Raw genomic sequence first — 20,199 nt, 5'->3', positions numbered from 1 at the left:
TTTTCCCCCCCCCCCCCCACCTTCCCTCTTGCACAACCCGAAGTGTCCGAACTAATTACGAGCATGTGTCCGTCCGAAAATCATAAATCATGGCTGATTTATTGTCCATTATATTGGTAACTCATGCGCATATGCACGGTATAGGCGCGGGATTGTAAGTTACAGTACGTTTCATTACGTCATGCTTTCGATTCGATGCTATGACGTGTGATTTTTCGGGCGTTAATTCGCAGCGGCTTTAACAGGGGAATCGTTTATGCATGTAGCTAGTTTGTACGACATTAACTCGTCAACTTTTAACTGTTCCAATTTCTCCGGCATATTGTCGATGCACTTTAACATTGTCGATCTTACTTTTATGAAGATACCGAAATTCAAATCGAAAGTGGCGCCGCTGTCGTATCGTAGTACGATTTTCAGCCACCAGAGTAATACGAACTATGGCGTCGACGTGGATTCCTGCGTTAACTCATAGTTTTGTTTTTATTATGAATCGTAAGTTTGTATTAGCTTTGTTGGTTTTCTTTCCAATTTTCTTTTTTAATTGAGAATGATAGAAATCTTCTCGAGTGGAATGGACGACAATGATAAGCTGCCTCGACAATTTCTTACGAGAGACAATGGAACGACAACGAATTAAGATACAAAATTGATTGACATTTTATTTTCCCTCCTTCAAGACGAGTACAATCTAAATCCTGGTTTAGAATGGGAGGACGAATTCACAGGTAGGTAATCTTCTTCAGAAGTTGATTCACTCTACCTAATTGTGTCACAGCGATCACAAGTTTCGTTCTCACTTATTTCACATGAAAAAAAAATTGTTTTCTCGTTTCCCTATGTTCTCTCACGTAACTTTATCGTTTTGTTGTTTAGCTCTTTTTTTTTTCATTTTTTTTTTCTTCTCTCGCTCCGTTATCAATTCTCGTTAGATTCTCGTACTTCAAATCGAGGGAATCATTTATATTTTTGGGACTGCTCAAAATTGCTTGATGAGTTACTGTATCATTCCATTCACCCATGTACCTATAATGAATTAATTATTAGACTTAAGTTAACTTGCGACGCGATGTACCTTGCGGGTTCCATTTTTTATGCACATTAATTTTGTTCATTTTTTTTTTTTAAATACGCATCTTCATCCGTGACACAATTCTGTACATAGAAGTTCGCATGGTACATCATGGCTTACTGTACACGTAGTGCAGACTTGATTCAATTTATCTAACAAAGTAATAACTCTCTTTTTTTCTTTCGATTCGTAGTTGAAATAATTTGAATTTTTTTTTTTCATTGTCTCTATACCATAAACTGTAGTTCAGCCACGAGTTACCATGCATGAGACTCGGGAAGCTGCGTTAACGCGTCTTCGCGTTTCTTTACTATTTTTTTTTTCCTTTTATTTTCTCGTTGCGTATTTTGCCGACGACGTTTTTTTTTTTGCGAATTGACAGACTCTCGTTCGTCGTATCGTTTGGATTTTTCGGAATTTGTTATTTATTCGCGATAACCCCATACACACGGTTCGCACTTCACCTCATATGCCATTTCTATGTATATATTAATTACTATTTTCTCATTACACTCGGCACTATCAGTCATTCATCGTAACTTGTCATTGTTTGACTGTCTGGCAATCTTGCAATGGCTTTCCGTTCGATCAGATCAGAAATCCGATGCTTCTATCTTGATTTCGTGAAGTGGGATGTCTCTTTGAAACGCCCTTCTGTCTTCTTAAAGTTTCACGAGGCATCAGCCAGTTTCTCCGTCCATTAGAGACTCACGTTTTTGGGACTTAATCTCATTTTCATTCACGATCCGTAATAGTCATCGAATTCTGTGACGAATCATCGAAGACGCATGCCAATAGTAAAAGGGTGGAGAGACACGACTCATAGGAAACCGAAGACTATTTATTGTTTTTTTTTTTTAAAAAAGAAACGACTGATTTTTTTGTATTTTTTTTTTTTCTATTACTTACCGTCGATCAGATTTAATTATCGCGCGCATAACTAACCTCATTGCATGTCGTCACGGCGAGCCGTCATTATTTTCATTCTCTTTTTAATGTACAAAGTTCGCTTAAACTCGCAGCATGGACTCGTACGAATTTTTTAATTTTGTGCTAGTGTAATTCTAGTTTCTTTTTTTTCAACCAATATGCTTTCGACTGGGCGTATACGATATTCTGGTAACTTCTCGTTAGGATACTTTTTGCACAATCTTACTTTTTTTTTTCCGTCGTACCAATATCTTTGAGAGTCGAGCATTAGAAGAGCGAAATTCCATTTTCGTTTTGTCAGTCAAAATATTCTGTACCTTGATACTATCGAAGAGATATTTGTTACAATGTCAATTGATTTAGGGAGGTTATGTTAACCGTTAATCAGCATTTGTAAGAAGTCACGTTAAAGCTATCAGGAGGCAGAGCACAAGTGATTTTTTTGATTCCATAGGTATCCGCCATTTTTCAGTGACTTTACGTCAGTCGTGAAGTTGGCTTCAGTTTTGTTCTTGTTTACGCATGAAAATGCCGAGTAAACTCTTAGCGCCATCACACACAGTGGGTCTGTTCTCGTTAGATACACTTCTTCCACTTTTCATAAGTGCAGATTCTCATTGTTTACTTAAAAATATCATCCAATAAGCATTTGTACAGAACAGATCTAATAAAACGTAAGCGCTAGATGACCAAACGACCATGATATTTTAGTCTTATGGACGTCTGCTCGTTGGCCCAACGCTTACGTTAGGTCTTGCGTTTTTTGTGTGCGATGGCCCTTACGGTCGACTGGCATGGCTATACGAAGGTAGATACAATGCCGGTAGCATTTTTCACAACAACGTACCTTGTTCGAGTAAAAGAAAAAAGAGGAGTCGCATGTTATCAGGGTACGCGAGACGTTGTTCTAAGATTGTCAATTCGAATCAGGTATTGACGTACGAGAATGCAAGGACTATGATTTGCGTGACGTAGTAAATGAGTAATTATTGAAAGTAAAAAAAAAGAAGAAGAAGAAGAGAGATATAGAACAGTAGTCGGTAGGAGTCACATTTAGATAGGATTGTGGCAGAGCTAGGGTATTCGTAGCGGGACCAGCTTATTCACCACAGTTTTGACATATGATGATGGCCAAGCCGAGGATGAAGAGAGCAGCTTGCCCCACATGGATGGTTTCCAGAGTAAACTACCACCGGGAATTCTACCTCACGGTTTGCCACAAGTCAAGGAAGTTCAGCCGGCAATTACCCAAGTGGAACAGGAAAAGGAAAAGGAGAAGCCTAAGGAAGGTATGAGAGTGAGAGAGACGTATGATATTTTTTTGCTGATCTTATGGTTGATTTTAATTGGAGAAATTCGTTTTCTTTTCAGTCAAGGAACTGAGCGAGGAAGAGAAACTCATGATTATACTGTCCGAGGATTTTCGAAAATTCTTCGACAGAGCGTGTAGGATCGTTGAGAGAGCCATTGGGGAGTCTGTTGATATTTATACTGATTATACCGGTACGATAGACGGCGAGGATGCCATGTAAGTATATGGCGATTGATAAAATTTTCAAGGTTTAGGCTGGCAATCAAATAATGGAGATCAATGTACTTTCAGGGATGAGAAAAGTCATCAGCGACTTTGGCTGAATCGTAATTTCTTCTGCGAGCGCTGGTCGCGCAATCGATGCGTTACGTCTATGGATTGGTCGCCTCAGTTTCCTGAGCTGCTGGTTGCTTCGTACAATAACAACGATGACACTCCTAATGATCCGGATGGCGTCTGTCTTGTGTGGAACACGAAATTCAAGAAGACTACGCCTGAGTATATATTTCATTGTCAGTCTCCGGTTATGTCCACTACCTTTGCGAGATTTCATCCTAATCTCATTCTGGGAGGGACGTACTCCGGACAGATTGTTCTGTGGGACAACAGGGTCCAGAAGAGAACTCCGATTCAGCGTACTCCTCTATCCGCTGCTGCTCATACGGTATTAAAATTTTTTTTTGTCATTTGAGATTAACCGTGAGGTGGATATATTTTTTTTCTTATGCTTCATTATCCTTGCAGCATCCCGTTTACTGTCTGAGCGTTGTTGGAACGCAGAATGCCCATAATCTGATAAGTATCTCGACCGATGGTAAACTCTGCTCCTGGAGCTTGGACATGCTCTCGCAACCCCAGGAGAAACTGGATCTTCAGACGAAACAGTCTAAGCCTATTGCGGTCACGTCGTTGGCGTTTCCACACAGTGACGTTAACAACTTCATCGTAGGGAGTGAAGATGGCACTGTTTACTCTGGTAGTTCTGTCGTTCGATATTGTAACTTTATTGTAAAGGATGTCGGGGTACTGATGATTCTCATTTTTCACGTACAGCTTGCCGTCACGGTACCAAAGCTGGCGTGACGGAAACGTACGAGGGTCATCAAGGTCCGGTCACTGGAGTTAGCGCACACCTGGTACAGGATGGTATTGATTTCTCTCATCTCTTCCTTACCTCCTCCATCGATTGGACCATCAAGCTTTGGAGTCTCAAGGAAAATAAACCCCTGTACTCCTTTGAACACAATGGCGATTATGTGTACGACGTCGCCTGGTCGCCAACACATCCGGCACTCTTTGCCGCCGTTGATGGGCAGGGTAGACTTGACCTCTGGAATCTTAATCAGGATACCGAGATTCCCGCGGCCAGCATCGTCGTGGATGGTGCTCCTGCGTTAAATAGAGTCTCTTGGACTCCTAGTGGGTTACACGTTACAGTTGGCGATGACACTGGCAAGATCTGGGTCTACGATGTCGCCGAGGTAAAGTTTCTTGTACGATTATCACTCCGAGAACTGCCTTACCATTCTGTATTATGTTGTTTCAGCATCTGGCACATCCCAAGATCGATGAGTGGAATAAATTCCTGCAGACGCAGCAGGAACTCAAGAATAATAAAGCGGACGAGGAGTTGGATAAACTTAATCTAAGCTCAGGACCTTCGTCCTTAACGTCTATGACTTCGATGTCCTCCTGCTCCATCAGATAGACAGATAAGCCCGATTTAGCTGCTATATATATGAAGTCCTTAATACTCTAGCCTAACCACGCAACGTTACAATTAGTGCAACTCACTGCAAGTCGGAACTAAGAATTAACGACAGGCCGATGATATACTAAAATTTATTTAATACTTCTAGCATTGCTACGAGGTTAGGCAGCGTTTCACGTGCTTGTTATAATATGAAAACGAAATGACATTTTTGTTTTGTAAAGAAAGAAAAGAGAGTAACCAAGGGAACTGATGATACCACTATTAATCTCCTGTCTCGCTCTGTAATGACTATGGTCGTTTGTTTTTGATTAAACGATTCTTGCGTCTTGGCCTCTAACGGAGAAAATAAAATAAAGAAATTGCGATATTGTTAATGCGAAGCATTTCACAATGAATAAATGAGTATTTATCTTTTCTGCTTTCTATGTAAATAATATGTAATCCTAAATTTATTGACAATTTAACTTCTTGAAGGTGGAATGGTGTATGCGATGGTTTACCGAATGAATGTAAATCAAATTGTAAAATAACTTTGTCAATTGTTTTAATCATATTTTTAAAAGTCAGTTGACCGTACTTTAAAAGTTCTTTGCGGTTTGATAATTTCTTTTTCTTTTTTAGTAATGCTCAAAATTCGAGCCAGGCATAGCGAACTGATAAATTATCTTCTGTAATTTCTTTTTTTAAATTGATTTAGCTGAATTTGTATAAGTTATCAAATAAAAGAATGGTTCGAATAAAGTCGTATCGCAGTAAAGATACATTGCTGTTTTATATAGTGTCAGTAGGTTGTCGTTACAGAAAATTACCATGAAATTTTTCAAATGTACTGATCCTTATTAGAATTAGAATGACTAAGCGTGTCCCTCTGGTCGCTTTTAAAAGCAAGACTGGCTGATCTTGTCACTGAAACTGGGTCAGGGAAAATGAATTCGTTGTACGTGTCAGATAATTCAGAGGCCGTAAAGAGCTGTTGCTCTTTACGTATCTCTAGGTCAATTGTACATAAACACAGTGTAAACGACGAAGAGGGAAACGAACGAATTCATAGTGAAACTTTTTACACGGCACAAATGGAGAGTTGCTCTCGCTTTACCTTTAACGGTTTTTAGCCCTGTAATTTTCTTCGTGGCAACTAACTGACGCTGTTTGCTAATGTGAACGGAGTTGAATCATGAGACCTCGATCTGTATACTCTAATCGCGTCCGTAATAATACCCGTTTCCTTAATTATTTCCAAAAATCTTTCTTATTCCATACCAAATCTTAGAATTCTGACTCATACCGTAATGAGATGGAATCACGTATTGAGGTAGGACATTGCGTATGAGGAAAGGATGGATAATGTAAATGAAAGAGAAAGACAGAGAAAAACTCAAGGTAAAATCGATGACGCAGATGAATGACGTAAAGATACAGGTGTATGAATTAATGACGTGACGACAAGACATGTCATATTTAATTATAAGTATGGCGTTGGGCGGTGCTGGATGCGTCATACTTTGGATCGATAGATTGTAAGCATTGGCAAGTTAATTGCATCGATATCGGATAGAATCGTGAAATTGCAACCGTGTCGTTTTTATTGGTTTTGCGGGATTGCAACCGCGTTGCGAAGCGTGTGCGGCTTGTGACGGCGCGATGGGAGGGAAAGTAAAAAAAGTTCCTGTCGATATCCCCGCGTTTGATAGGCACGAGCGCCAAACTGCGGAGTCTGGGGGAAGGTGAAAACGTTGTAAAAAGATCCAGTGACCGTTCGCCGGCCGTGGAGATAAGTCGAGGTGGGATTGTTCTTCGTTACGGTGCTGATCTCATACCTATTTGTCAAACAGTTGGACAGTTTCTTTGACGATTGTGTTGTAAGGAAAGTGATAGCACAACAATGGGTGATAAAAAGACTGGTGAGTTTTGAAAATTGTTTTTTAGATAAATGACAGAACATTTGTGTGAGTGACAGTACGGTGGTTCCTTTTTTTTTAATTTTAAACGGTCAGCATATATATGAGACTTAATGCATTTGATGCCTGAGGCAATTCTTAATGGTTTTCAAGAAATTATGAACCATTTAACATATTTTCATTTTTTCAAGTCCGATTTGGTTTTATTGTTATAGTGAAATGATTTGCATTATTATTTAATTGTTTTAAAAATGTTTTTCTCATTGTAAAATTGTTTTATCCGTGTAGAACATATTGTTATGACACCAAAGTGCAAAACCGCAAAGTCCACTACACTGATTATTGAGAGACAGGCACTGGACCCACCCGCTGAGAATGGAAATGAGCAAAATGTTCATATAGCCGGTGGAGATCATAAAGGGATTGTCATTAATAAACAGACAGCGGCTGGTAAGCATTGAATTATTTTGATAGATTGATGGAAAATTTTGTAAAACTTGTTATTGGATAATTTGAAAAATTATTCTAGTGGCCAATGGTGCCTCTAATCCACCACACCTGTGTTTGGAGTTTAGAGTGTTCCTTGTAAGTGCTCAAACTGGTAAACACACCCAAGAATCTAGAACACTGCAGTTTTGGTTTACGGAGTCGCTTCCAGAAATTGAACAACCCAGCATCGCACAAGAGTTCTTCCGTGAACTGGTTAGTCCACAAGAATTTCCAAGAGGTAAGCTGTAAATCGAAAATTAAATCATGCTCTGCCCCTTCATTTGACTGCCCCTTACTTTCATCGACCATCTGTGGAAAGCATGTGTAACAATAGGCATCATAAATTTTGTTCAGTGCTTACAAAAGTGCTGAATGGTCAACTATAAAATCAGATTTATTGCTGTGTCAAGAATATCTCAATGCATTTCTTAAAGTAGTTTTTTTTAGAAAATGCTTATGCACAATTTATCTTAAAAACACTATTCACAGATGGTACCCAGCAATCCTATCTTTCCTCTTATTACACCATTATTTCTATCTTCTATTACAGACTATGTCGGATTTATAAAGAAAATTATGAAACTAATGCAGCATAAGTACACTACCATACAGAAGCTTGAAGTTGAACTGAGGCAACTCGATGAACCAATTAATCTTCCCACCAGACCACGTAAGTGGATATTTTTTTCTACGACTTATCTTAATCTATCATTTAGTTATACATACGCAAGATTATCGGCTAAAGCTGTGCATTACTACCGGTAGGCAGCAAGGTATTTTTATACAAAGAACTATAAATAGTATGGTCGACAATAGGATCGACAAAATCATCAGCGTTTTCTTGCTGTGCAACACGCAAGGTCGCATACGCTTGAGTCCATAAAATATGAATATGATTGATCTTATTGTGCCTTTGTTTAAAATCAGTATCCATAACGTTCACATATACATAATCGCTCTGCGATAATACATAATTTACCTGCAACCCTTATCAGATAGATACATACAGTGTCTGGGCCTTTACTTACCTAACTTATCTTATCACATATTTTAATCTTATTAACTATATTGAATTCGTGACTTATCCAATATAGAAGAGTCGTCACACTGAAATTTGCATAACTATACAAAAAAAATTTCCAACGAACTTCGCCTACACTATTGACATAATTACCACACCTCTTTTACTATAATTATATCTATATTTTAGACGATCTGGGCTACCTCATGTGTTCTAGTATTCATTGAAAAATACATACCAAGCTTCATACCTCTTTTCTTTGACCTTACATCATAGCAGCATTCACTTCCGACAGGACGTATGAAGTTACGTCTCATAGAACGTAATACGACTCTGCTGATCTTAGCAGGAAAACAACTGTTCTTTATTTAATCTGTCTCTTCTCACAAGAATCGACGTGCAGACAGGAGAATGAATAATGATAAAGATTCAAGTAGTACAATGCATCTTTCAATCATACAACATTCTGTCATTCACCATAAGACGTGGGTCTTAATCAGTTAAGTATTTAACGTGGGTCAAACTTTGACCCTACAAGGATGCAGGGTTCACTATCAAGTAAATTAGTTTCATTGAACTAAGTGGTTGCTTGTTGCTTGTTCACCAAGATTATTCCAGCAATTTGTCTCAAGTGTGTCTACGAAAGTTAATACTCTTACAAGGAAACATCTACTTGATATTGATTATATGTATTAATTATTGATATTTTTGAGTTTCAATAATATACTGGATACCTGTTTACGTTGCTCTTGAAACACTCAGAGCATTTTCAGAATATGACTCTAGATTGTATAACGCTATACAATTGCACACAAGAATCATTGTTTTTCGTTGGTTAAAAAATACTGTTGTTAATATTTGATATTGTTCTCTGCAGCTCGAAAAGGCTACATGCTCTTCACACTTCCTCGGCCTGAGAAAATCATTTCAAGATCAGGTTCGAACAGACAACTTTAGTTTGGCATTGTTCCTGCCACGTTTCTGTTGAACATTTTTTTTGTTCTAAAGCTGCCAGCGCATACTCACACGCCGTATGTAGCTTGGCGTAACACAGTCAGTAATATTTACCGGTCAAAGGAAGCTTCGCCATCTTGCACTACGATACCGTGGTCGCGGCTATCAGTAGAGTATTAGTTAATTGAATTTTGGAGCTACGTCTTGCGCTCAATTGATTCACAACGCTTCGTTTAATTTACCATACAATTGGTAACGCTTCGAGCATTGCACTCATCCATGACTCATTTCCTATTCTCGTTCTTAACATCATCTTGGTATACTGGATAAGCTAAAGTATGAAGCAGACATTGATTAGCCTTTCATACGTCAAGTTTGAAATTGTCTAACTATAGCGTTGTATCTAAATTAATAGAAAAACCAATATGGGAATTGCGCAACTGTTTATATTCATCTACATTGATCCATTGACCGGTAGATATTTTTGCATCATACCACATTGCAGACTGTGGTATCCATAACAATATCGATTTAACAAAATTTCTGTAATCTGAGTTATATTTCTCTTCTTTTTTTCGCGTTCAATAATCAGTAACACGAGTGCCATTTCGTTTTCTAACAATCTCACTTGACATTTGCAGTATGATATTTACCAGAGGAGAAACTATGAATTTATAAATTCTCATTATTCTCACCAAGGGACAGTTGTCTGGTTTTATTTTTTGACTGCAAATGAAACATTGATTTTTACATTTAATAAAGTTCTTGGCTCCACTACGTAACATGACCTAGATATCATATTTCCTAGGCAGAGTGAAGTACAGCGTGCATGTTACCCTATTTACATATGGTTGTGTACAGAGTACTTGGACCAGTACACTTTGCAAGTCTTTCTACGCGTGAACTCTATTTTACTTTGATCTTTCTATTTCTAGGGATACATTTCAATTAGTCCAGACGACTTTTACAAATATCACACCGTTATTCCACCTGAGACATAATGATGTGCTATAGAAATTGTACAAGAATAATTTACAAGTAAAATCGTGTACTTTGTACATCTGTTGTTTTCTTTATTGATTTTTACAATTTTTACATAGCAACAGAGAGGTTACTTTCGTTTTTATCAGTCACTCCCAATTAGTGTGTTACTCATTGTTTGGGAATGGTACCACGAATTTCGATCAGAGATTATGTCTACACAGGAAATACACTATCTATGCAAATAAATGCTATCTTGACCAGCTGTTCATAAAAGGAGTGGCTTTATATGTTTTTCGGATTACTACAAGGGTATTGGATATTTCTATCGTGTAAATTAATCAAGTGAGAAACTATCTGAATTCTTTTAATGGTCAAAAACAATTTTTAATAAATGAATAATTATGAATTTTACTCTTTTCAAGGTTCCCTTGATTTTGCCCATGGAATTTGCAAATATTTAGGACTTCCTCTTCCGGATCTATATATTCTGTTGCACTATGCAATCTGGAGCTTACAGTTACCAGTAGACTGTGTTCCCTCAAACAATCAGGCATGTCGATCACCAGGGGTACTGAGTCTATCAATAGCATAATGACTTCCCGTTACTATTCATTGATTAGAGAAGCGCAGCTATATATAGCGATCACTTTGGAGTTGTCGGACACGCCTAATAATTATTTAATCGAAGCGCGAGGCATCTGATGAATTTTTAATTATCCTTGACGCCGTACGTCATAGCGTATCCGCCGGGCTTAACGCGATGAAAACAAAGTATGCCGGACTGATCTAAATTCGTGACTCTCCCATAATGCCAGATGCTCGACCTAAATCTCTTGACTGGCTTAGGATCTCCAGGGGATGCCAGTAGGATCGATCAGATAGTCCAAAATGCTCCTCTGCACCAGGGTCTTTTCTGTATTATTAATGAGTTACTGGAGTACGCAATTATTCGAGTAGTAATTGCACTAACCAGTGTGTTTAGCTGAGTCTTTTCTCTAGCAATAACTTATTAGACACCTCTAAGACACTCGCTCGACACTCAGTCTAAGCTACTTTGAATCAGTATGCTGATACTTGAACGAGGATACATAGAGACAGTTATCTTCTTGATGCTCAATGTTGCAGCTTCAGATCTCAGCTTGTCTGATCAGATTATTGTAAGTCTATTATATTTTCAGTGTCTGCAGATGAAACTGCTATGGGTCAAATTGTGGAGCTTACCTTGGAGAAGGTCTTGGAACTCATCGAATCTGCCTATCCAAATCCTGTCACCGTTACCGACATGGCCAAGTAATTTATTAACAGTTTTGGTTGTCAATGGGAAGTCACACGGTGATGATGATTTCTTATAATTTTTATTGTTGCCTTTTTAGGGAACATGGCTGGGAACCTGCTGCTGTCGAAGCCAAACTTAAGATATTGCAAGAAAAGGGTGTTGTTAAGGCCATGGAACATGGAGCATACACAAGAGTCGTACATCAAGATACGCACATTAAGGTACAAAATGAATTCAGCAATGTTGTGTAAATTTTTTATTATTTGGTTAACCAGTTCCCTTATGACTAATTCAATTTTAATTGTTTTTATCAGGTCGTCAAGCAGATGCCTACCATGGCAAGCTCAAAACAACCAACCATCGCTATTATTACTGCTCAATATTGTGAGAAACTCGCTGTAGATTCGATGATCGAGAACAAGGAAACCTTTGTTCGTTACACTACAGTTGGTGAGTTATCGATAATCCCCATAGGATTGACGTTCACGTTGTCAGTGATAGTGAAGCTTTGAGGAGGATTCACAAGAGTCAATTGCCCAAGATTGTTATATGCCACGGTTAAAATTAACTTCATACAAAAAGAATACTAAATCTGTATGAAAAACATTGCTAATTATAGATGCTTAATTAACATTAACGATGGGATAAGTTTTCAGTATTTAGATATTTGTCAAAACTTTAACGAATGGTCCTGACTCTGGACAGTATTTATTTTTCATTCGTATTTTCGTGCGGAATTCCAATGTAGGCTTTAATACTGACTTTTCCTCATACTTTATCATGCATGATACTTTAGGTACAGCGAGCTCCCCGGATGCCCCCGATGGAACACCTCGAGTGATTTGCCGTTTTGGTAAAGTAGTTTGTAATATAGTTTTCTTCTTCGGTCTACTGCCATTTAGAGATTCACCTCATAGCTTGACAATTGCTTGTGTCCGAGGAACGTTACAGGGCGAAGGTGCCGTGTTTTCACATTGCCAGAGGAATCATCCGAGTGTTTTATTGTTATTTTCATTTGTTGTTTACCGTTTTATTGTCACTCACGATATATGTTTTGTTCACTTACACTATATCATCCCCTCATTGTCACTGAGCACAGTTAAAGTCATACCTCATCCATTGTTAAGAAATTTCGTTCTGAAACTATGCATCAATCACTTTTATTATTTGGTTCAATTCCTATTATTGCGATGACATATTTCTTCACCAATTTGACACATCAATTTGAAATTTTTATATTTGTAAATCCTATCATTTCCCTTCCACTCCTAACACCATGCTCAAATAGCACATTCTAATATTACAATTGACAGTACCTCGAGATTTGTTTTAATTATAATTCTATTTAGTATCAGGATCTATAAGACATAGCAGAACGAATTTTTCCTCGAATGTAACACTTTATGTATTCATATTACCTCACCAACAACACTGCTCCTATTCAGGTCTCGTCGATAGCAGCACCAATGCACATGTATTATACACGATTTCAATACCTAATTTGCAATAAGAGCTGGAACAAACTAGATAACAGGGTACTTTATAAATTACAGGCGAATCGAATGTCTACACTTTGGGTAATATCGGTGCTCACAGAATCGTTTGTACGAAGTTACCAAGAGTTGGACACACCAGGGAAGCCATGACGGCAGCTGGTAACACTACAACTAGATTATTAGGTGAGTCTCTACGGCTGATTAATTTATTAACTGTAAATTAATCGCTACTCTCCACTTCAACAGGTACATTCCAAAAGGTGGATTTCGTCTTTCTGGTAGGAGTTGGCGGTGGCGTTCCGCATTATACGGATTATCATAAGCACGTCAGACTTGGTGACGTAGTAGTGTCTCATCCGACTCCGTTGAACAAGAAATATGTTTATGTTTATTGCGAGAATGCAAAGCTCGCTGAGAAGGGCTATCATTTTGAGACCAAGGAATATTGTCCGACTAATTTAGGGCTACAGGAAATAGCAGCTAATCTCAAGTCTCAGGTAACGTTTCTGTAGAAATTCGCTACCAGGTACAGCCGCTGATGTCTTTGACCCAGGATGATATAAAATCTTTTAATGTTTTTTTATCGACAGGCTGAAAATGGCACGAATCCCCCGTGGCAGACATATTTGAATGAAGGATTGGATGCCCTGTGTACACAATCCGAGCATGACTTTAAAGCGCCGCCACCAGAGTCAGATAAATTGTATATGGCAATCGGTGATAGGGATGTCATCGAAGTGGCTCATCCAATTGCGCCTCAGGATTCAACCAAGAAGAGGTGAGTGACTTTCAGTTGTATGGATAATTTTGACGAATAGCTGTAATGGGTTCGTTAGCTAATTTTTATTTTATTCTAAGATTGGATGGCTGCCCACGTATACACTTGGCACCTGTTGCATCCGGTCGTCAAATCGCCAGGGACGATCAGCTGCGACAGAAATTTGCCACGAGGTTTGGCGCCCTGGCCTTTGACGCTGAGATGGACGCCGTCGTCGAGAGTATCCTGGGTAACTGTCGTGACAGCTTCGCAGTGGTACGTGGCATTTCTGATTACAAAGATGGTTCCCGGGCAAAGGAATGGCAACCTTACGCATCATTGGCAGCTGCCAGTGTAGTCAAAGCGATAATTTGTGCTATGGACGCGCCAACCAACGTTTAAGTAGCTAGGTAACCAATGAATGACTTGGTTCGAGTCATCGTCCGGGATCACTATGCAATACAACGACCGGACAATGATTTTGACTGACTGAAACGGGGTAATGAAACCAAAATGCAATTGGTTTCCCTTTTATGATGATAATGAATTAATGCTGTCATGTTCTATTGAATGTAGAAACTTAGGTGATAATAGGAAGACTACGACTGGTCCTTCTTGATAATTAGTACAGGACGTCATTAACGAGCCAAATGGTTTATTTATTATAGAATTTCACGTATAAGTGATAGAGTTACATTCTAAGTTCTGTACGTTCTTTAAGGATGTGCCATTTTTGAAAATTTTTACTTTGTGTCTATTTAATACTTAGGTATCGGGATACCTAATGTCAATGCGATTCTTTTTATACGATTCCTTTTTGCCTTTTTACAATTTCTTACCGATTTTCACGAATTTTGCATAAATACAAAAGCAGTATACTTGTAGCATAATAGACGATCGATTATTGCGCTCGGTATACGTTTACATGCCGCTGCGATTCAAATCTAATTATACGTAACTGATAATCAATATCAAAATATAGAAAACAAGGGGCCTAAGGCGGAGTATAAGAATTACAGTCTGCTAGGTGAATAATAGTAGCCAAGGATTTCTAAGTCATACTTGTGAGTAACCGGGAACCTAGTGGACCCTGATAGCAATTTCGAAAACGTAGAGACTATAGTATTTTACGAATTTGAAGAGAAAAAAAAAGAAGACAGATGTTTTAAATATATTAGAAACCAATAGCCGTGATAGACGAATAAAATAGATGAAGTATAATAGCATTGATCAAATCACAATCAAATTGTCGTTACACTATTTACATTGACTATTAAAATCTTTATCGATGCGTATAGCACACTCGCTATGAAAATCATTATGATACTTGACCAGAGTGCGAGACTATTTAATGAATTATTAACGTAGCAGATCCGACATGATGAAATCATTTACTAGCACGAAGAAACATTTTTATTCTAGTGATATATACGTAACCTAAGGTACGTCTTATCAGTGATTAGCGTTAACGGTTATCAATATACGTGCCAATGTGTTCATGAAAAAAAAGAATATTATATGAAATTTACACTGCCCGCTGTAAAAGCGAGGGCGAAACATTGACAAGAGGAAAAACTAACCTGACTTTTCGTGACACAATAATATATACTTGTTACAGGCCGTTCCATGAACTTTACTCGATTCAATTCGGTTATTATGAAACCGTTACGTTTTAATACTTCCATCCACGCAATTCCTGAGGTTTCAAACTATTATATTATAAGGCACAGGGTAGAACGTTGGTACTAATAGGCACTGCAGTTAGAGCAAGAAATACAGATTCTAAATTGCTATATAGAGATACTTAATTTTTTTCAAGAACGCTGCGCAGAATGTTTCTACTGGTTACGTTGTAAAAGTGAAAAATGTCACGAGATGATTGATCAACCCGTCGAAGACTCTCTGTGTCGCGTTCTTAACGATATAATTCAGTATCCGTAGAATATATTTTTTAGATAATAGAGTTTAATATATATATTAATATATTTCGAAAGTAGCGACAATCCTGTAACTATATGTTCGATACTAATAGCAAATCAATGACGTATGGGTAAACTGTTCGTTTGGATTGTCGCTCTTTTTAGTTTAAAGATATTTGTATTTATTTATTTATTGTTTCCCTTTTTTTTTTTTTTGTTGTTGCTCGTACCGACCTTTTATTAATTTCCTGACATTCGACATTAGCTGAAGGAATATTCTTTAGGGAAATTTTGATAGGTAACTATGAGAGTCACTTGTTGTCTAGATGCACAATTTTCAAATTCTAAGAGACATAGAGAATTATTATCAATTGTACACAGAAGAACACTATTATATACAATATATTGTAATAGATTATATTATATTGCATAGAATATTTAATTCTACCTACCTGATGAGAGATTCCTACTTAAGGCCTAATATTAATTGTACTTTAGGTATATTTATGTTTACAAGAAGCTTTTGTATGGAGCTTTAGATTGTGCACTTGCATTTAGTCTTATTATTATTATTATTCTCGAGTATCGTGCTTTCGACGCTAGTCGCACTATTGTGTTTTAGTATTTTCTATTATTTATTCGATATTCATAGAATCGAATGATGCGCGTATTGAATTTGATTTTTTCTAAATTTCATGTATAATTGTCCAATCGATCAAGTATTATCTTTCTCTCATTACACTTATGCCGGCCTCTTTTCCTGCTACTTGCTTTGGTATTAATTTTATAGTCTTCCAGTGGGTCAGCCAATTATTACTATTATTATCCACCTAACAATTGAAACCTAAAAATTAGAGGTTATGAAAAAAAGTTTTTTTCATGCATTCACGAAGAACGCGTTTAACAATTTTGTTTCAGTTTCATTTCAATCTCGAAATAGCATAATGTTTAGTATGAAGTAATTATAGTCACTCCACACGTGTCACGTGACGAAAATGTGTAGTTCACAATAATATATTAAAGTCGATGCGCCAGAAAGCAAAGAGAAAAGAGGAAATAGCTGAAACATCAGGATCAACCGAATTCTTATTTAATGTACTGTTTACACTTGATGAGATTTTGTTAATTGCTACATTATAATCTCTGTACTGTGTGTTTATACCATTCTTTGAAAATAAACGTTTCAGGACACGCACAAACGTATTTACTGACTTTGAATTTTTTTTACAGTTCTCCTCCAGTGTTTCCCATATTGAACATTATACATAATTCTTCTTGCGATGTCCAAACCATGGCCTGACATTTCCAATATTGCTTTGATTTTTATTAATTGTTTTTATGTCTTTACAGCGTTTTTCCTTTGTGGCAAACGCACCGTGCGTCCTTCTGAGTGGTCCTTGTTGACAATTATTCCGTACTCCATGATCTGTGGCAAATGTCCCATTTGATTGCATCTGATCTGTTTGTTATAACAATCATTGTTCAAGTAGTTCATTGTTAAGATTCTTCTGTAAGTATAATTGTAACCTTACACTCTACTGTTTCTTGTCTCAGAGTTGGATATTCGTCGCCTCTAATTTTAATCAAATGTGTTCTTGACATTTTCACAGGTGATCCACACACAATTGGTATAAAAGTTGGATCAGCTGTATTGATCTTGTTCAATCCAATTGGTGACACAGCCGAACAATGGCAACGAGGAATTGTTCCAAGAGGAACTGGAATTGTGGATTTATTGTAATGCGAAGAGTGCAAACGATGTCTATTTTTGCAATTAATCTCATTGGCTGGATCTTAAAACGGCATCAAGATATTTAAATACGTTATTAGTGATAGTGATAGAAAAATCGTTTGTCCTACTGTGTGTTAATGTCACCAAGTTTTCTCTGCAAAAACTTCGCGTCCTTTGGGCAACAGTCAATTCTTGTAATTGCCTGATTGCTGCAGTCAGCATTGCACGATCCTTTATCCTTTTCAATTCTTGATCCTTGTCACGCTCTTCCTCTTCCTTCAATTCTCTCTCTCGACGTTCCTCCAAATTCGACAACCATGCCAAATCCATTTCAAAAAGTTCCTCATCTTTTTCATCCTTAATTTTACTCTCAGCTCTTTTCTTAACGAATAACGCGTGTCGTTCTTCTCTCTCCTTTTGCAAAGTTTCCACAGTCTCCAGAATACGAGCCACTTCCACTTCCATTTCGCGTACCTCAAAAAATAAATTTCCACGAGGATCAAGAATTTTCAATATACATTTCTTTTTTCCTTCGAATTTACCTTATCGCTCTGCTGTTCCATCGCAGCATCCAATCTTGAGAATTTCACTGTCGACTCGTTATACAGCTTGAGCATCTTGTTTATTTGAATTCGTTGTCTCTTTAATTCGTTTATTATGACATGACACACTTGAGAATTTTGTTTTATTGAGTTAATAAAAATATTTTTGTCTTCGGTTGTTGGAATGTATACATACTCGTCTCGTCTTTTCACTTCGCTAATCACTGTGTCAACCTTGTGATAAAGAAACATGAAGTTCAAGGATAAAAATAATCGGAGGGTCATTAGTTGTACTATTTTACCTTCTTCATCTCATCTACTATTAGATACAATGCACGTATTACTTTGCATGTACACTCATCAGGACATATATTTTTATTTCTCTCTTCTTGGGGCCCAGATGTTTCAGACTCCTCAGGAATAGTTATCAATGGTTCCTCTGATTGCTATAAATGTAATATATAAAATTGTCAAATTATTCTAAACATTATGATTAACTTTCAATCATTATATATTACTGTACTTCTTTCAGAAGAGGCGCTACTGTGTTTGATACTCCAATATCTTCAACTACCGCCGATGGACCTGCTGCATACTGTGGAGTACCAAGGATTTGTGTATTATTGGAAATGTTTCTCAATGGATCTGATAAGATTTCTATTCTGGATTGACGTTCCTTGTCATGTGAAATGGATTCTTGCTGGGAAGCACGAATATTGACGATATTGTCTTTTAGTAAATTTTCTGACTTAATCGCAAATTCCGCAGTCGTCATCGTGGCGATTTTTTCTTAGATTTGGTTAATCGTTATGCTGATCCATTCCTGTACACAATACTACGTTTATAAATATTTATAATTTATTACATCAGGATAAGGGACGTGATAAAATGTGAACAATTGACAGTCGTGTTAATGTTAATCGCTTATCCAAATGTTTATTCAAGAATGTACTAATTTTTTTTTTATGGCATTGAGTTCAGCATACGCTGCTTTCTCTTTATCGATCCAATAATCTTTATTGCATCTACGATCACGACGTAAATTTTCACGCCAATTCTTCTTAGGCAGACAGTAATCTTTGGTCTGTGCTTGTAAAGCGTATAATTCGTAAATATTATGCTTGTCAAAAGGTGGATCGTCCGATTGCCATCCATCCTTTACAATTTCTAGGAACTTGATCTGTTCTTCTATTTTATCCCAATCGTCCATTTCTAGGATTCTGTGACGCCATTTCCGAAGAGATTTTCCCTGTGCCTGAATATATTTCATTAATGCAATTATTTAACAGAGGAGTTATTCACACTATTCAATACTTGAGATATGACAGTTTGATCGTCATCCAATTGAATTGAAAATGTGTCTAAAGCTGGTAATTTGACTTGATTCAAACAATTTTTACACCAGCCTTCTCGTTCCTTCAGAAACTTCATTTGCAACTGTTTCTCTTTAAGGCTACTCAACATCTGCCGTAATTCTAACCTTTGACATTGCAATTCGTGTACTATCATCTCGAATATCTAATGATAGAGATATGGAAAAGTGATTTGTAAAACATTGACTATAAGATCTGACCTGCCCAATTTCGATCTCAGGAGTATTAGCAAGATCCGTAAATTTGTCTTCCTTGCGAATTTGACAATCGTATTGCGAATCGTGTAGAGTATTGTCGTTTTGTTGTACAATTATTTCAGAGCATCTTTTTCCTTTATTTCCCAATATGCAGAACTTTAACGGTTTTAGGATTATCCTTAATCGCTTTGACATTGACTGTGCTTTAGGGAATTGGTTATTTTTACATTCCATTTTCATTAATATCACTTATACAAAGATTCTGGGCAATTTTGATAAAATAGTCGTTTGTCAAGTATCTTGTGTTAAACGCTAGCCATCAGTCTTTAAATCGTACATTCAAAGAAATAAATAACAGGATATGATTTGATTATGAACAATCCGAGTTAGGAATGAGGGTTAACGCGATTAACTCTGACAGTTCTAAGAATGGGAATCAGAGCAGTTGAGTGAGATTAATGGAAATATAAATCATGACAAATACCAGTTAGAGAGAACAGCGCGTGCCACACTGATCCGTTAGTTATCATATC

The 20,199-nt window shown here is 37.3% G+C and overlaps 4 protein-coding genes and 1 long non-coding RNA gene across 37 annotated transcripts in view; 2 read left to right on the top strand and 3 right to left on the bottom strand.

Annotated features, from left to right (window-relative positions):
* LOC107265032 (cytoplasmic dynein 1 intermediate chain) overlaps positions 1-5,789 on the top strand; it is a 15,717-nt gene extending 9,928 nt beyond the window's left edge. For 9 of the 32 annotated variants that reach the window (XM_015733975.2, XM_015733987.2, XM_015733983.2 and 6 more), the window contains 7 exons: positions 681-728; positions 3,115-3,291; positions 3,374-3,530; positions 3,606-3,978; positions 4,059-4,290; positions 4,368-4,795; positions 4,861-5,789. In XM_015733975.2, the coding sequence (XP_015589461.1) occupies positions 681-728; positions 3,115-3,291; positions 3,374-3,530; positions 3,606-3,978; positions 4,059-4,290; positions 4,368-4,795; positions 4,861-5,022 (1,577 nt within the window). In that variant the 3' untranslated portion in view covers positions 5,023-5,789. The remainder of the gene's footprint in view (positions 1-680; positions 729-3,114; positions 3,292-3,373; positions 3,531-3,605; positions 3,979-4,058; positions 4,291-4,367; positions 4,796-4,860) is intronic. The other 23 variants (XM_015733990.2, XM_015733988.2, XM_025082408.1 and 20 more) reach the window with 3 other exon arrangements.
* On the bottom strand, positions 892-2,727 carry LOC112493971. Its single transcript, XR_003058995.1, has 2 exons — positions 2,018-2,727; positions 892-1,026 (listed from the first exon to the last, which is right to left on the bottom strand). It is a non-coding gene; the product is annotated as an uncharacterized LOC112493971 (long non-coding RNA).
* Positions 5,790-6,542: 753 nt separating the features above from the next.
* On the top strand, positions 6,543-17,025 carry LOC107265026. 2 transcript variants are annotated; one of them, XM_015733954.2, is made up of 12 exons: positions 6,543-6,929; positions 7,215-7,376; positions 7,456-7,653; positions 7,966-8,085; positions 11,553-11,664; positions 11,748-11,871; positions 11,965-12,100; positions 12,447-12,503; positions 13,204-13,329; positions 13,393-13,643; positions 13,737-13,924; positions 14,005-17,025. In XM_015733954.2, the coding sequence occupies exons 1-12, from the start codon at positions 6,911-6,913 to the stop codon at positions 14,303-14,305; spliced, it is 1,794 nt and encodes a 597-aa protein (XP_015589440.1). In that variant the 5' UTR covers positions 6,543-6,910; the 3' UTR covers positions 14,306-17,025. The 2 variants fall into 2 exon arrangements, with proteins under 2 accessions (XP_015589440.1, XP_015589441.1); XM_015733955.2 differs by lacking the exon at positions 12,447-12,503 and having other exon boundaries at positions 6,545-6,929.
* A 32-nt stretch (positions 17,026-17,057) lies between these two features.
* On the bottom strand, positions 17,058-20,112 carry LOC107265028. Its single transcript, XM_015733958.2, has 7 exons — positions 19,670-20,112; positions 18,620-18,691; positions 18,399-18,542; positions 18,097-18,330; positions 17,683-18,028; positions 17,355-17,615; positions 17,058-17,281 (listed from the first exon to the last, which is right to left on the bottom strand). Exons 1-7 carry the CDS (start codon positions 19,904-19,906, stop codon positions 17,082-17,084), a joined length of 1,494 nt encoding a protein of 497 aa, XP_015589444.2. The 5' UTR covers positions 19,907-20,112; the 3' UTR covers positions 17,058-17,081.
* Positions 18,886-19,673, bottom strand: LOC112493968. The gene is made up of 2 exons (XM_025082426.1): positions 19,411-19,673; positions 18,886-19,351 (listed from the first exon to the last, which is right to left on the bottom strand). Exons 1-2 carry the CDS (start codon positions 19,603-19,605, stop codon positions 19,037-19,039), a joined length of 510 nt encoding a protein of 169 aa, XP_024938194.1. The 5' UTR covers positions 19,606-19,673; the 3' UTR covers positions 18,886-19,036.
* Positions 20,113-20,199: the final 87 nt, after the last annotated feature.

Source organism: Cephus cinctus, unplaced genomic scaffold (genome assembly GCF_000341935.2).
Source record: "Cephus cinctus unplaced genomic scaffold, Ccin1 Ccin1_scaffold0215, whole genome shotgun sequence".
NCBI lineage: Eukaryota > Metazoa > Arthropoda > Insecta > Hymenoptera > Cephidae > Cephus > Cephus cinctus.
The sequence above is the reverse complement of the archived record's forward strand: the minus strand, read 5'-3'. Positions and strand labels throughout refer to the sequence as shown.

Coding starts and splice junctions, on each gene's coding strand:
- LOC107265026 (XM_015733954.2), top strand. Junction 7,654..7,965: donor TCCACAAGAATTTCCAAGAG/GTAAGCTGTAAA, acceptor CTTCTATTACAG/ACTATGTCGGATTTATAAAG. Junction 13,925..14,004: donor CAGGATTCAACCAAGAAGAG/GTGAGTGACTTT, acceptor TTTTATTCTAAG/ATTGGATGGCTGCCCACGTA.
- LOC112493968 (XM_025082426.1), bottom strand. CDS start 19,605: ATGATAGTACACGAATTGCAATGTCAAAGGTTAGAATTACGGCAGATG. Junction 19,352..19,410: donor ATCAAACTGTCATATCTCAA/GTATTGAATAGT, acceptor AAATATATTCAG/GCACAGGGAAAATCTCTTCG.
- LOC107265028 (XM_015733958.2), bottom strand. CDS start 19,906: ATGAAAATGGAATGTAAAAATAACCAATTCCCTAAAGCACAGTCAATG. Junction 18,692..19,669: donor CTGAGATCGAAATTGGGCAG/GTCAGATCTTAT, acceptor GGTACTCCACAG/TATGCAGCAGGTCCATCGGC. Junction 18,543..18,619: donor TAGCGCCTCTTCTGAAAGAA/GTACAGTAATAT, acceptor TTACATTTATAG/CAATCAGAGGAACCATTGAT.